General features: G+C 37.3%; 1 protein-coding gene across 11 annotated transcripts in view; it reads left to right on the forward strand.

The window, feature by feature from the left end:
• LOC129565296 (tyrosine-protein phosphatase Lar) overlaps positions 1 to 14,459 on the forward strand; it is a 396,243-nt gene that overhangs the window by 213,526 nt on the left and 168,258 nt on the right. For all 11 annotated transcript variants that reach the window (XM_055440021.1, XM_055440015.1, XM_055440016.1 and 8 more), the window contains one exon: positions 954 to 1,673. In XM_055440021.1, coding sequence (XP_055295996.1) covers positions 1,577 to 1,673 — 97 coding nt within the window. In that variant the 5' untranslated portion in view covers positions 954 to 1,576. The remainder of the gene's footprint in view (positions 1 to 953; positions 1,674 to 14,459) is intronic.

A 14,459-nucleotide genomic window follows, 5' to 3' on the forward strand; every position in this document is an offset into this window, starting at 1 on the left:
AACAAAACGTCTTAGTAATACCATTTAAAATAAACCATTGGCACACTAAATCAATCCTCAAGCTTTTCCTCCCATATCGCATTTTTAAATGTGCGAGCACGAAAAAAGAAACACGTCGGAAGGAAAAGACATCGACGTACGTAGAACATATATCTGCGCGCTGATCTGTAAGAGAAGCGCAAGAAAATAGTCTAGCAAGTATATAAATATTTTGGTTTGACCATTTTCGGCAAATTCGTTTGTACTTGCAATTCTTTTTTTCCCTCGGTTGGTTCCGTAATTCGCAATATCGTTATTCCCATTTTCGCAAGGAACAGAAAGGAGTGGGGGAAAAACGGAAAAAAACGGCGATAAATTTAATGAAAAAGCCCGAATGGTCAACGAAAGAAAGTTGGTTTTAGGAGTAGATGAAAGACGAAGTCAAAATCGCACTTCGAACAGATATACATTTTTTTAAGAGCATTATATGATCGTAACCATTTTTCAAGTGTCACTTTTCTACTTGCTCAACGAAAGTAACGAATAGAGATATTTTCGAATTCAAACTTCGGTCGAACGGTTAAAACGAAAACAATTTCGCTACATACGAGAAAGAAAGAAAAAAGTAAAACGCGTATAAATCGAAATTAGTCACATTGGAAATGTCACATGACAACAGGTAATCTACGAAAATACAAGAATTCCAAAGTAATTTCCGTCTCTTTTTTCCCTTTTCTTCTTCTTCTTCTTTTTTGTTGATTATCGTTTTCGATTTTCGTGTGACGTGTTTTTTCTCCTGCGATGTATTTGTATGTGTGTGATGATTTTCATCTCATTTTCGATCAATTTTCGGTGGAAATCACATGAAAATTGGCCACCTCGGGAAACACCCACACACACACACAAATCCAATTCGGTCTCATTCCGCCCGAAACAAACAAAAACTAAACACGAAAATTTATTCGATATTATAGCAGAAGCACAACGCATCGAGTCAGTGGTATTTGTCGCATAATCACTTAATCAGCAACACGAATGAATCTAACTGGAATTAAATAGATACGGCGAAAAACACGGATGCAATACTGATAAGGTGTATTTCGAAATATATACACACACGAAACAGAACATAACGAAATACGAACGAAGTTTAATACCCCGCAATATTTATTGCTATTGATTGACTCCAGCCGATTCACAAAAACGTCCGATTGATCGCAATCGCAATTTATTGCAACACATACCATCACTATTGCGCCAGCACCAAAAAAACCCCAAAAAGAGGTGCCGATGTCTTTCCAATACAACCATATTTCGACCAACGGTTTAGCACGTTCGAATTGTTGCTGATTCGCATCTGTGCTACTTCAGCTAATATTTCTGCGACAAACGCGCGCGACAAAAATACACTGACATAGCAAGAGAAAAGAAGAGAAAAAAGAATAACATAAAAATACCAAAAACGAAAACAGATTCCTATCTGGACAATTAATAAGGAATTTCGAGAAAATAGCGAAAATTACACGAATCTAACGACCGACCGACAAAAAGATATATATACAGAATTCAGACCTAAAAAACAGACATCAACAACGTGATGATGGAGCTGCTAGCGGCGCAAAGAGCCGCATTCTTTGCAGCCAGCATCTTATTTTGCTTTTTAATTTGGATACCCGATAATGTTCAAGCAAGCCGTGAGTACAAAACCACTTTTATCACATATTTAGTCTACATTTTATTACATAAACCAACGATGGAGGAAAAGAATAGGAGAAAAAAAGAAAAAAAAAGAAAAAAAAAAGAAAAAAAAAGAAAACCTCGCCCAGCAAAATAATCCTTAAATCCCAAACTCAACCAATATTTACCCATCCAAAACCAAAGGAAATGATGAACAATCATCCTTCTTGAATTTCCATTAAAAAATATTCAGCTGTAAGTACTATTTATTGCATTTAACTGACGACTTAATTAGTGTTTAAGATTTATGTTGTGAAACAAGACCACGGGTGTAGCAAAAAAATATTGTTATCGCGCAAAGCCAGCGACGGCAACTATTTTCAGGCTTATGCGCGCACAATTTTGCTGATATCAACGTCAGATATATTTGTTGTTTGTCTCGTACAGACGAAGCGTTCGCTTCGAAACAGGTAATGTTTTTAAATATGCAGCGAACTGAATCCGATTTTCGTGAATGAATTATAGAAATCAGCAGATTTTCGAGCTTTCGTCGATCTTTGAATTGGTCTGTGTTGGCTTTACATAAGTGATTGCATGTGTACATATTTCATTTTGTAAACGGGCGCAACCTTTTCTGATGTTTGAAAAAAAAAACGAAATCCTCATTAAAAGTCAAATCTCATAGTGGAAATGTGGTGGAAAAAAGGTTGAAATGCTGAGCATTGGCTCGGCACATTTCATCCCCTTCTATATCAACATGACCTATCGCCGAGAGATGGGAATTTTCACTAATGCTCACCATTTTTTGGCTATTTTTACTTAACGAATAACGATTTTATACAGAGTGGTTGTGATGCTGATGCTGATGCTGATACTCGGTCGTATTTTTTTAGCAATTCACTGTTAAACATGAAAAATTCATAAAACAATATTGATTTTTTCGGCTGAAGCTCTGTGCACAAACAACGACTTTTAAATGGAGAAGCTGCTCATTGACCTCGAAGGCAAAAATTAACGATGTAATATTGGGTAAACGTATATTTACAATTGTAATTTCGACGGTGCGGATGGTAAAGTGTGTAACACACGGAGAGAGAAAAGTCTTGAAAATGAAATCAAAGGACGTGTATTATGCGTAATCAATTAGAATGTAATTTTGTGTCGAATTTAACTGGGTTTTCATGGTGCTTTCATTGTCGCAGGTGCAAACAGTTATCACGATATTAGAGAGGGTGTGAGAGGCACAATGCTAAATTTCCCATTGTTTTGTTTATTTTAAATTGATAACGAAGTGAAATACATATAAATTTGTGTAGCGAGCGTATAGTCTTTGAACGCAAAAATGCAGACACCGTGAATATTTATGGGATAGAGAGAAAGAAGATCGAATAAAGACCTTGAAAATAAATGTATATCTATGTTTGGATGTTGCTTGTTATTTGTGTTTAGGCATGTGAAAAATACTTGCGCTTAAAAGATTGAGTGTTTTCCACATGAAAATGGCTTCTTCTTCGTCTTCTTTTATTTCGATGGGGTAAATACTTCTATCAGATTGATACGCTCCAGCTGGGCGGTTTACAAGAGAACAAACGAGAGAGAGAGAGAGAGAGAGAGAGAGAGAGAGAGCGTGAACTGGTGGCGCGCCAAGTCTATGATTGCCGCCTATTTATAAGACTAATTTGAATCGAATACCAACATCTTAAATTATATGAAAAAGCCCCCAAAGCGTCGCATACATGAACTGAGAACATACCAAACCAAATCAGTGGCACAGTGCCGTCGCACACCTTTCTCACACTGTGGCTCAGACTGAGCGCCGAGATATACAGTCTAATTTCTAATTTCACATAATGGATGGAAATTTTGTGCGTATTCAGCATCTTGATAAGAAGCCATGTATCGCATAAAACATTAGCTGAATTGGTTTAATTTAAATTGTCAAGTTAACTGGGTGCCTTACACAACATTCATACACAAGCACACACACGTACGTCTGTATCGTCTTCGTTCAGTGCAAGCGGGCGAGATTTGGCCTTTTGTTCGTGTGCAATGTGTGGCAAGTCGACAACGATATCGTTCGGTTTTATCGCAAAGTCGATTTCCATATATAAATACATTTCTCTTGCTCTACACTCTCTCTCTCTCTCTCTCTCTCTCTCTCTCTCTCTCTCTATCTATACGGACCAAGTTGCCAAGAATGCGTGTATAATTGGCGCAATGTATGCAAAATGATGACGATACAAAATACATGTGTGATATTCCTGGATTGGAAGTTGAAATATTACCGAATTGCTAAGTAGCTGTGGAAAAACTTTTGCGTTACACACACACACACACAAACACAACCATTTTGTAACTGGAGAGTGGCGAGGTGGAACTGAGAAGAGCGATACAGAGCCGGCTCTTAATTTAGATTATTATTTCGATTCATTTTGAAATGGTATGCTGGAACATGAATGCAACACACCGAAACGATAAACTCACTCGATTCACACAGTGACAATCATAATTTTCTTTCATTCGCTCAACTCATTCTATCTCTCTAAATGTTTATTCAATTTCGAGTGAGAATCACTCATGATTTGATTTCATTTCGACTGCAGATTAATTCACATGCTTGAAAGTTTACCATTGAAACTTCTACCGAGAATACCAAAACACTTCATATGCAGTACTCAAATAGGAATGTGTGTGTGTGTGTGTTCTTAAAACGTTTACTCAATGACACATATTTTGGTAACTCGGTTATCGATGCTTATGAACTTATCATTTCAAGTACAAAAAAAAACATTTTTCTCCCTTTCCTCTCTCTCGAATCAATCTCGATGAAACTCAAATTCATGGACGATTTCAAGCTTTCTACCTCATTTTCCCCCATTTCTTCTAATTGGCATAAATGAAACTGGTTCTGCGTGTATTTTCACGCTCATCGCACTCTCTTTCTCTCTCTATCTCTCTCACTGGTGTGATGCATGAGCGAGGACTAAATTTAACTTGAAATCGATTTCGGTCACACTCTTTTTTCGGTCGGTATTCTAACTCACTTGCTCTCTTCACAATGTGTGACATATTGCCAACATGGATCTATTTTTGTTTTGCTTCCATTGGTTCGGTGACGGGCAAATGAAAAACGATCTACAATTTTTCACATGAAACTGGATATTTCATGGAAAAAAGACGAAGAGAAAGAATGGCAATGAGGAAAATAAATATCGGTACAAAGAGACCAAATGCGTTTATTTGATTGAGAATAGCATTGTCATTTATTTTATTTTCGGTCGATTCATTCGAATATGAATTGAAATTATTGAAATTCCATTTAAGTTGGCCATGCTTTCATTATTTCAAAAATTCTATCTATCAATCGAACAAAACTAACGCGAATAAATCGAATTACCAAAAAAATGTTTCAGCCCTTTTATATGGTGCAAAAAGTCCAAAATATTTTTTTTTCCATTTAAGAATATTTATTATTCACTCTCGTTCAGTCAGTGAAACATTTTTTTTTGTTTTCCTCTCTTTTTTTATCGTTCTAATCCGATCAAAGTAAAAACACATCAAAAATGTAATTCCGTTTCGATCGAATAGTAATAATCGAAAAATCGATGAGTTTGTGAGTGTATGCATTGGAATGGTTTCAGGTAGAGAAATTAAATTTCAGTTATCGATAAAGAGAGAGAAAAAAAGCACGTAAAATACCAAAAAATAGCATAAAGCATACCGTCATAAAAATCATGTCTTGATTGAACGTCAACGTTATTTCTCCAAAAAGAAACGACGATGGCGACGATGAAAAAAGCATATACCATCGCGCTCGCGGCTATCCCTAGCAAAAAAAATGATGAATTCGAAGCTCGAAACAAACATTTCATGCTCAACAGCACGGCACTCATTCTCGCAACAAAAAACAATGAAATTAAGGGAAAAAAGGCACTGTCACTGCTCTGTAACGCAGTAAAAATGATATTTGCCACAATGTTTTGGGCCAAACCAATAGACAGTTCGGCAAAACCGTTAACATGTCTATTTGAAACACAAAAAAAGCGTTATCTATCGTTTATTCATAGCAATTGCAATGGCATCGAGAGAAAAAAATGCAACAATTTTCTACAATTCAATCAGAAGTGAACGTTTTCCGCGTATTCGCTTTTTTTTCAGCCCCAATGTTTCTCGTTATCTTCGGAATGTCGAATTCATTTGATACGGCGGAATGCATCACAAACCGGGAAATATTCAGTTGACGTCGCTTATAATCCTTTTTCTGTCACAGTGCAACGAGCGAGAAAGCGGATAGTTCAAAAGTATAGTAGTTTTTACTTGTTGGATGTAACGTACTTGATGCTCGTATAGCTTACGGGCACAAAACAAAATTATGCGGCCAAATTGGCCTCAGCAACGAGGTATGTGCGAGCAACGTAACATTTTTGTGTGACAATCCAATTGCTTTTAGCAAACAGTCAAGTTTATTGACATTAGCGTTGCCTTGTGCGACAGAGAGAAAGTGAACGAATTAGAGCTAGACTAGGTGCTTGAGCCAAAGAGAAGAAGTGAGAGAGAAAGATTCCTTGAATCCAAGACAAAGCTACAAATAGAGAACAACACAAAAAACACATTTCTCAATGAAGTATGCGCTTCCACAAGCAGAATCAAACCAAAGTGCTGTCATGTTTTTTTTCCGCGTTATGCGTACTCGGGCAAAACATCACATAGATTTCGAACTCTCTTCGGAAAATGAGTCAATTCGGTGTTCCGAAAAAAACACAGTCGAAACAGTCTCTATACACAACGAATTTATGCTTATAAATAAACCATAAATAATTTGATTACACTCGTCGTTATCTCCCATTTTATTTGCAATGTTCTGGTCGGAGTTGTTTTTTTTTTTCGTTCGTTCGCCTGCGCAAATACCAAGTCGTATAAATTACATGAAACGAGGTTGTAAAACGATAATGATGAACAAATTACCACGTCAAATCAAAACATAGAAAATGTTCTGCTGATTTTTATGCGAATACTTTACAGTTGTTATTCTCTCAACATTCCTCGCGTCCGCACTCACAATGACATTTAATTGAATAAATATAAAAAAAACGACGAGATGCGCAAGAGAAGTGAGTGCTTTTGTGGGTATATCGCGAAGAAATACTTACCGTAAAATGCAACGTTATTGCATTTGATGAGCAGAAATCATTTCAAGAATGTAACATCCGAATTTATTGTGCTTACTTTATAACTTGCTGTTTACATTCCACCAAGTTCAGATTATTTCGAGCAATGCAGGAGGGAAAAATCATTGTCTGGCATTTTTTCAATTATGTTTCGTTGGAAAAATAATCACTTTAGACCATCATCGTCTAGAAACATCTTCCTATAAATGGAAATTTGTATATTTCTGTGTGTATATGAAGTTTTTTTTAATGAAAAAACGAGGCCAAGTTATGAGATTTTCTTTATGAAATTGATGTTATTCCAGGGAAAAGTTTGACGCATTCAGATTGTTGCTGAAGTTCAAAAAGCACACACACAACCACCAAAGTCGATCAAATACTTGAAAATTATTTGTTTTACTTGTTTTTCTGATCCGTTTCATTTGCTGTTAATATTTATTAATTCATCATTTGCAGATGATGGCATTTGCATTGTTTGTATATTGAATATCGTTACTGATTGGAACCAATAGAGAAACACAAGCAACAACAGCGATAACGACTGAAAATCTGTTTCCCGTTGGAAATCGAATCGAAAAGTCGGTTAATTTGTTTTATTTTTCTTTGCGCGCTTTCCGTTTCGAATTGAACTGATATGAGTTGGTTTTTTTTCTTCTGCTTTGAATGCCAGAGAAAGTTAAACCGCAGAACATTGGAACTTCGGCGAGCCAAAAGAGGGAGTACAGTAATCAAGCGTAATTTAATTATGAAAATGTCAATATTTATTCAAATCGATATCGATGAGGGAGCGAGGAAGCGAGAGATAGAGCGCTTCGCGTATCATTCAGACAAGCTCAAACAAAGTCATAAAACAAACAGACAAGCAAAGTTTTCTTGCCTATTTGTGACTGGGAAATTAGCATACTTTTCAACGAACACGATTTTCCATTATGTTTCTTATGTTTGAGTTTTTTTTCGCTTTCCTTGTTTATTGCATTCGATTTGATTTGCAAGCGAGATACGACGATGCTGGTTCCGTTTGTAGCATCACACTTCATTAATTGTGCAGAATGTGCGAGGCAATACAATGGTTTTGTTTTTGACAGTTTTATTTCTTTTTAAACCTGTTTGATCAAATGGCAAAATTTGCTCTCGTTGTAGCTATTTAACCATTGCTGGGTCGTTTGTGACCCATTTCGATTACAAGATATGGGGCACCTACACCAGAGCGAGTAATGATCAAACAATATCTTGGCGCTGGCCTCCCAAAACATTCCATTAAAATAATTTCTCACACAATTTTATTAGCTGGATAATATATGTGTTCGGTTTTTATTACTATCCACAGCCTCACCATAGCCAGTGAGACCAACAACGAATACACATTTGACCGTGTTTCTTAGCCGAAATACAAAGAAAGACCGAAAATTATTTTTATGGAAATCTGTTTATGTGGTAATTTCCGCTTCGGTCAATTTTGTGTGTCTTTCGGTTTCGGCACAGTGGACTACACACAGCACTCACTCTCTCTTGCTATGACTTTGCCAAAAATGGCGAATGACGCGCGCAAAAGAATTTTTTCCAATTCCGTTCGGTTACTTTATCGATGTTCATTTCGTGCGTCACTTGCCGAGTCCATTCAATCGAGCCGTGTCCAGTTGGACAAATCCAGGCAGGCACCTTATTGGAATTTTGTCATGCACACTCACCATTTATCGCTGGATTGGTCTCTTTCATTTTTGCTTTGTCTCTCGTCCGATCTCCGTCTTTCGCTCTCTCACTTGCTCAGTCTTTTTTATCCTTGCCTACTCGCTCTCTCACTTATACACGTGCACACATACATACACACACGTGTCGCGCACATTAACATCAAACTGCTTCATAAAACTAATTTACAAGTTTTCTTATGGTTTTCCGAGTATTCTTGTCGTTATGTTGTTATTCTGATTATTTCCGCTTCGATGTGTATACCAAGTCATATATTCCCCATCGTACAACACATTACGCGAAATAAGATTGATAAATAAATGCGCCGCTCAGCCGTTCACTCTCTTGCTCCTTTTCTCGTACTGTTTTTTTCTTCCATCGGGCGGCATTTTTCCATAGCATTTTTCACGTTTTTTTTTTTATTTCGGAAGCACAAAGTCGGTAATATGTTAAGGGGTTTTCTTTTGTTTGTTATTTTCTTGAGAGAGAAAAACCACCATATCGTCCCGGCCGACGACGATGGCCAGCAATCTATCGGAAAAGCATTTTCAATGTGTTGTTATTTTTTTTCGCTCTCTCGTGCTTTTGCTTTTTCGTCCTCCTTTTTTCTTGCTTTCGTTTGTTTTGTACGAGATTTCTGTTGAATTTTTATGTAATAAGTGGTATTTTGCTACGACACTGTGTATTTTTAGCGTATTTTTCGTGTCGACACACATTCAATGCCCATTTATTAACAACCACCACCACCACCACCACCACCGGCATAGCTGAAGACTTTGGTAAACACACGAAACAACGATAAGGAGTCGACACATTTTTTCTAGACTATTTCATGCGATTCGAAATCGGTCCAAGTTGTAAGGCAATGCTTTCCATTTCAATCGTCAAAACTCGTTGGCCGGGCATTAAAGTGTTGCGGAGAGTCGAAAGCAAACAAGCAACGAAAGAGAAAAAAATCATTATACAAACATAGCATTGCCCTAATAGGAAATGACGAGAGTGAGAGCTCAAGAAAAATAGCAGAGTAAATGGTTGAAGGAGCGAAAGAAACTCGATAATGGAATAAGAATGAAGCAAGAATATTATATGAATAACATTGCATGCGCTGGTTGTAGCGTGCAAATTAAAATCACAGCAAAGGAAAAAAAAGTCTCAATAAGAGGCAAAAAATGAGAGAACGTGGAATTTTCAAGCTAAATGGAAGTTTCCTTTTGAATTCGGAACACCGTGTCGAATTTCCAAAGTAATCAAAGGAAAATTAAAAAAGAAAACAACCCAATGTCGCCGTGGTGCAATCGAACGTGATTTTCAATTGAAAATGACGATTTTTTATTTGTTTTTTTTTTTAGTTGTGAGAGAGAAAAAAATTCGAATTTTTGCTCGCAGTGAAATCGATTAAGCACACATTTCTCTTCGTTGCCTTTGTTCAAGGGAATGACGTGGCTTGTTTGATCAAACGATATATATGTGCTATATCAGTAATTAACTTCTTAAATTAGACGTGCGTGTCCATTTGTTTCCCTTCGCTTTTTTCTGTCTCTCTCTCTCTTTATTCTCGACTTTGGATGGTTGTGAATTTACGACCAAAACGCACAACACAAACCACCGTAAAACCCTCCATATTTTTCAAGGTTTTCTTTATCAATTCTCACACACAAAATATACAATCGTTTTATTCTTCTGATTTGAGCGTGTAATTTGTGCAGCATTAACGGTAACATTCGACAAAACCAATGCGCGTGCTTCCTCACGACGATATAGTTTCAGTCGGGGCAAGAAAAAATTCGCATTTAATCTCATTTTAACATGAAATAATCATAAATGTGTTTGAGGGATGTCTGTGTATGCTTTGATTAATTTTTGTGTTCGGTACCGGTCGTTGCTGTGCCGCATTTTTAATGTTTAATTGTCATATCAAGCGTAAAATTGAATTGTTTTTTCCTGCGCAAGACAAAAAACCCACCAAACAAACACACAAAAGATGGATCAAACGGATGGCGGCCAGTGGTGAATAAAACTACAAGCGAATTTCTGATTTTCAAATGTAAATAATTCAAGTTTATTTTATCCGGTCGCATTAAAATGCGTGCACAGAACATAAAATGTTTGACAAACCTATATTTTCTGGTTCTGCTTGTGTTTGGCACACGTAGAAATTCCGTGTTCTAAATGCCATAAAACATAAACATAAATGACCGATGTCGAATTGAATCTGAAGCCATGAAGTTTGAGTGGAATATTCTAATTTGGCTGGAATAATGTTTCATCATTCGAAGCGATTTTCACTGACACCAACTTGTGCGAACGAGCGAGCGCGTGAGTTGGCGAAAAAGAGCCGCAAAACCAAAATCAAATCGGAAATTCGGCCGTGTGCGTAGCGTTGACTCAGTGACTCTTCAATATGTATTATTCAGCGGTGTTGTGCACACAACTTGTACATTTTGATGGGTATAATTCAGTCTCAATTCAAGATGATGGCCCTGAAAATGGGCCCACTTTGAATTGCAAAAATAAACAAAATACCGTGAACGCGTGTGATACTAAACAAATTACATCCATTTTGAAAATTGTATCAAAGTAAATGAACTTAATGGCACCGTCGAAAATTGAATAAATCACGGAAAGAACCATACACGCGGCGGCCAGTATAGACGGCTTAATATACCGTACGATATATATAGAGCAAGATGGAAATGCCATTTGTGTGTAACTAACAATTAAAATCGATGCCATTTCAAATGCGAGGGTATTAATTTTAATGGCAATATTTATGGTCATTTCGTCGATATTGTTGTTCGGAGGGAACATTTAGTGGCTTTTTCACACGTTGTACGCGCACTGCGGCCCACTCCCACAAACACTAGGCGTACAAACACTGGTTCTAGGATTACGGGCATTTTTCGCATATTTCTTGTTCAATGGCCATTCGAGAGATAAGTAACAGCATTTGTGTTCAACTTCGAGTGTGTATGTGTATATATGGCTATGTTGCCCATGTGTACAGTTAGTGGAGTGGTGGATGGTGTATCATTACAAAACTCTTCGCCATCGCACCACCACCGTACACTTCATTGTTAATAACAACGAATTGTTATTACTTCGTCGCGCTCATAACCGGAAACATCATTTACCTGCGCGCCCATTTTGACTTTGCAATTAAAGCCCCGAAAAAGAGGACAATTAAAATACGAAACATACCATTTTCATCGCCCACACTCTCTCGGGCTATATTTAAATTTCATGCCAATGCGGAAAATTGGAAATGGAAGTGTGTGCTTCTGCTGCTGCTGTTGTTGTTGTTTTTATGTCGGTTGAGCAAAAAATTATAATAGAAACTCCTCCAATTCTATGAAAATAAAATAATAATAACCATAAAAAAAGTTTCTTCGGCCTGAACATTCACTTTCATTTATTTTTAATTCATGTGCTGCTTTTCTTGCGCCGCTTTCATTCAATCCATCGCCAACCAAAGATGTCTTGTATTTGATTTCAATTTCAAGCCAGTACGACCTTTTTTTTAATTTTTCGCCACAAGCGATTCACCAGCGCTCGCTTTCTCTCGATTCCTTTGATTTTGAAGCGAATGCGAGTGAGTGCTACACGCTTCGATTACACCGAATAAGACTACGGTTTCCGCTATGGGTCCGGCTTCTTACAAACAAAACGTCTCATTACGACGCCTATATATTTAAGATGCGGACAAATGAATGCCAGCCGAAATAACAGTGACATCAAAAATAATAACAGCTTTTAAAGCTGAACAAATAAAAACCATACTCACACACACACACACACACACCTCAGCCAGTAAAAATGCTGATGAAAAGAAAATAGCCGAATGAAACGCTATTAAAATGTTGCCTGTTGAAATTATAATATGCACACACTTTCCATTTTTTTTTTTCAAGTAAAGAAAAAAATGAAAAAAAGATAGCCATCAGTGGCTTCCTTTTGTTCGTATATTTGTTGCTGATGCGCATTTTCATAGGTGCGATGGAAATGAATACAAATGTGAAAACCATGTTCATGTACATTGACCAAAGTGTATACATTGCCGTCGCCGCCGCTGTTGTTATTGTTGTTTTTCTTTGCTTTTAACGCACCTTTCGAATTCGGTCATGGTTTTTCCTCATTTTCGCTTTAAGTTCGATCATTAAATTTTATGGGTTTCAACAGAAAATCGAGTCTCATAAAAGTTTATTGCAGCTCACTTACTACCACCATCCACTGCACGGATACAGATTGTTTTTCTGTTCTTTTTTCTGCCATTGCGTCAAAAACCAACACACTATAACCATCTCAAACTATATTGCCCTTGATATTGAGCAACGAAAAGTGATTACAGCCGGTGCATAAAAATAACCGGAGCCCGTGCCCGAAACAAATCGACCAATTTCATTGGAACCATGTGAAATGAGCGCAAAACACAGTGCGACCGTAAAGTTGGCCTGTGACTATGATTAAAATGCAAAATACATATAAATAATGTTCGACAATGAATCATTATTGTTGTGTGTATGTGTGGTCTGGGTTTCGCTTTCTTGAAATTCGTCATTTAAAAGCAATACCCTACAACGAATAAATATCATCTTTGTTCCCTTGATTTAAGCACCGTTCTTGCCAGAGCAGAGATAAACATCAAACACGCTCAATCACCTTGAGCCATAAAAATTCGTTGCGTACAACGATTGGCCGCTAACGCGCGAAACGTGACCGTTTTACCGATATATATATATATATATTTTCGGCAACCATCATCAACACTGTGTACCCTGGCTTCTCTCAACCAATTACTATGCATGAAAATAAAAAAGAAGAAGAAGCAGAAGAAAGAATTTCACTCGCGCTCGTTGTTGTGACTGCTTGCCACATCTGCCAAAGCGACTTTGTCTTTTTCTAGCGCAAAATTGGATTAATTCACTTGAATTACCTTTTTATGTGCTTTATTCTACTTTGTTCTCAAACAGAGGAATTCATGCCCAATTCTTATTAAAATGCTGTCAAAACTTGGCTTTGATTTAGCATTTTTTCTGCTTTTATTTTCTATTTGGTTTGTATATTCTCCCGCCATTTTCTCATTCCGCTTGATGGTACCCAGGTTGGGATGCTGCTCTTCGTTTTTATTTCAGCATTTTTCGATCTTTTTTTATTTCGTTTTCCGAAAATTTTCGAGTCAATAAACCGAGGGTGATATTGATAATGATGAAGCTTACGATTAGACACAAGTTATGTATGATCTTGATGGAAATAATCATGGAAACTTTCCAAATCAGTTGCATTGTTTTGACGAAAACTCACAAGACAAACTGAACAACAACAAACAAGTCATATGAAGTTGAAGCGAAAAAAGCATTTTCAAGAATCGAATCGAAATCATTATTATGTAAATCAGAATTTGTGAACGCAATTGGTGAAGTTTGTTGTTTTGCAACAATGGCGACGACAACTATACTGTACGCATTGGCTTGGTGAGACGGACATGACAGCAGATTGAACAGCGTAAATGAAATTTCATGCGGCAAAAGTGTCTGAATTTGATTGGAGGCAGAACCAGTGTGGACGAAACAAAAAAAAAGTCGAATCAAATCAATTCGATAAGAGATTCGGTTTTCAATGGGAGCATTCACTTCACGGCGCCGCGCCGAAAAGTCGTTGAGGTTTTGTCTGGAAATCGAACGTACCTCCCCCACCTCCTTCTTCCTACTGACTTCACTTCGAGAGAGACAAACAAAGGAGACACCAACCGAGAAAAACAAATGTCAACTGACAGATTACCTCGGCACATTGCGTGTGACGATTGTTGTACACACTGGCGACAAAGTAAAATTGAAAGTTAATGTGATTTGGTGTTTGTCTATCTCGACGAAGTTTGGTTCGCGTTCGCTTGTTCGGTTGGTCGTTTTCTCTCTCTCTCTCTCTCTCTCTCTCTCTCTCTCTCTCTCTCTCTCT

The sequence above is a fragment of the Sitodiplosis mosellana genome, unplaced genomic scaffold, assembly GCF_009176505.1.
Source record: "Sitodiplosis mosellana isolate CC-2019 unplaced genomic scaffold, AAFC_SMos_1.0 Smas_scaffold_2, whole genome shotgun sequence".
NCBI lineage: Eukaryota > Metazoa > Arthropoda > Insecta > Diptera > Cecidomyiidae > Sitodiplosis > Sitodiplosis mosellana.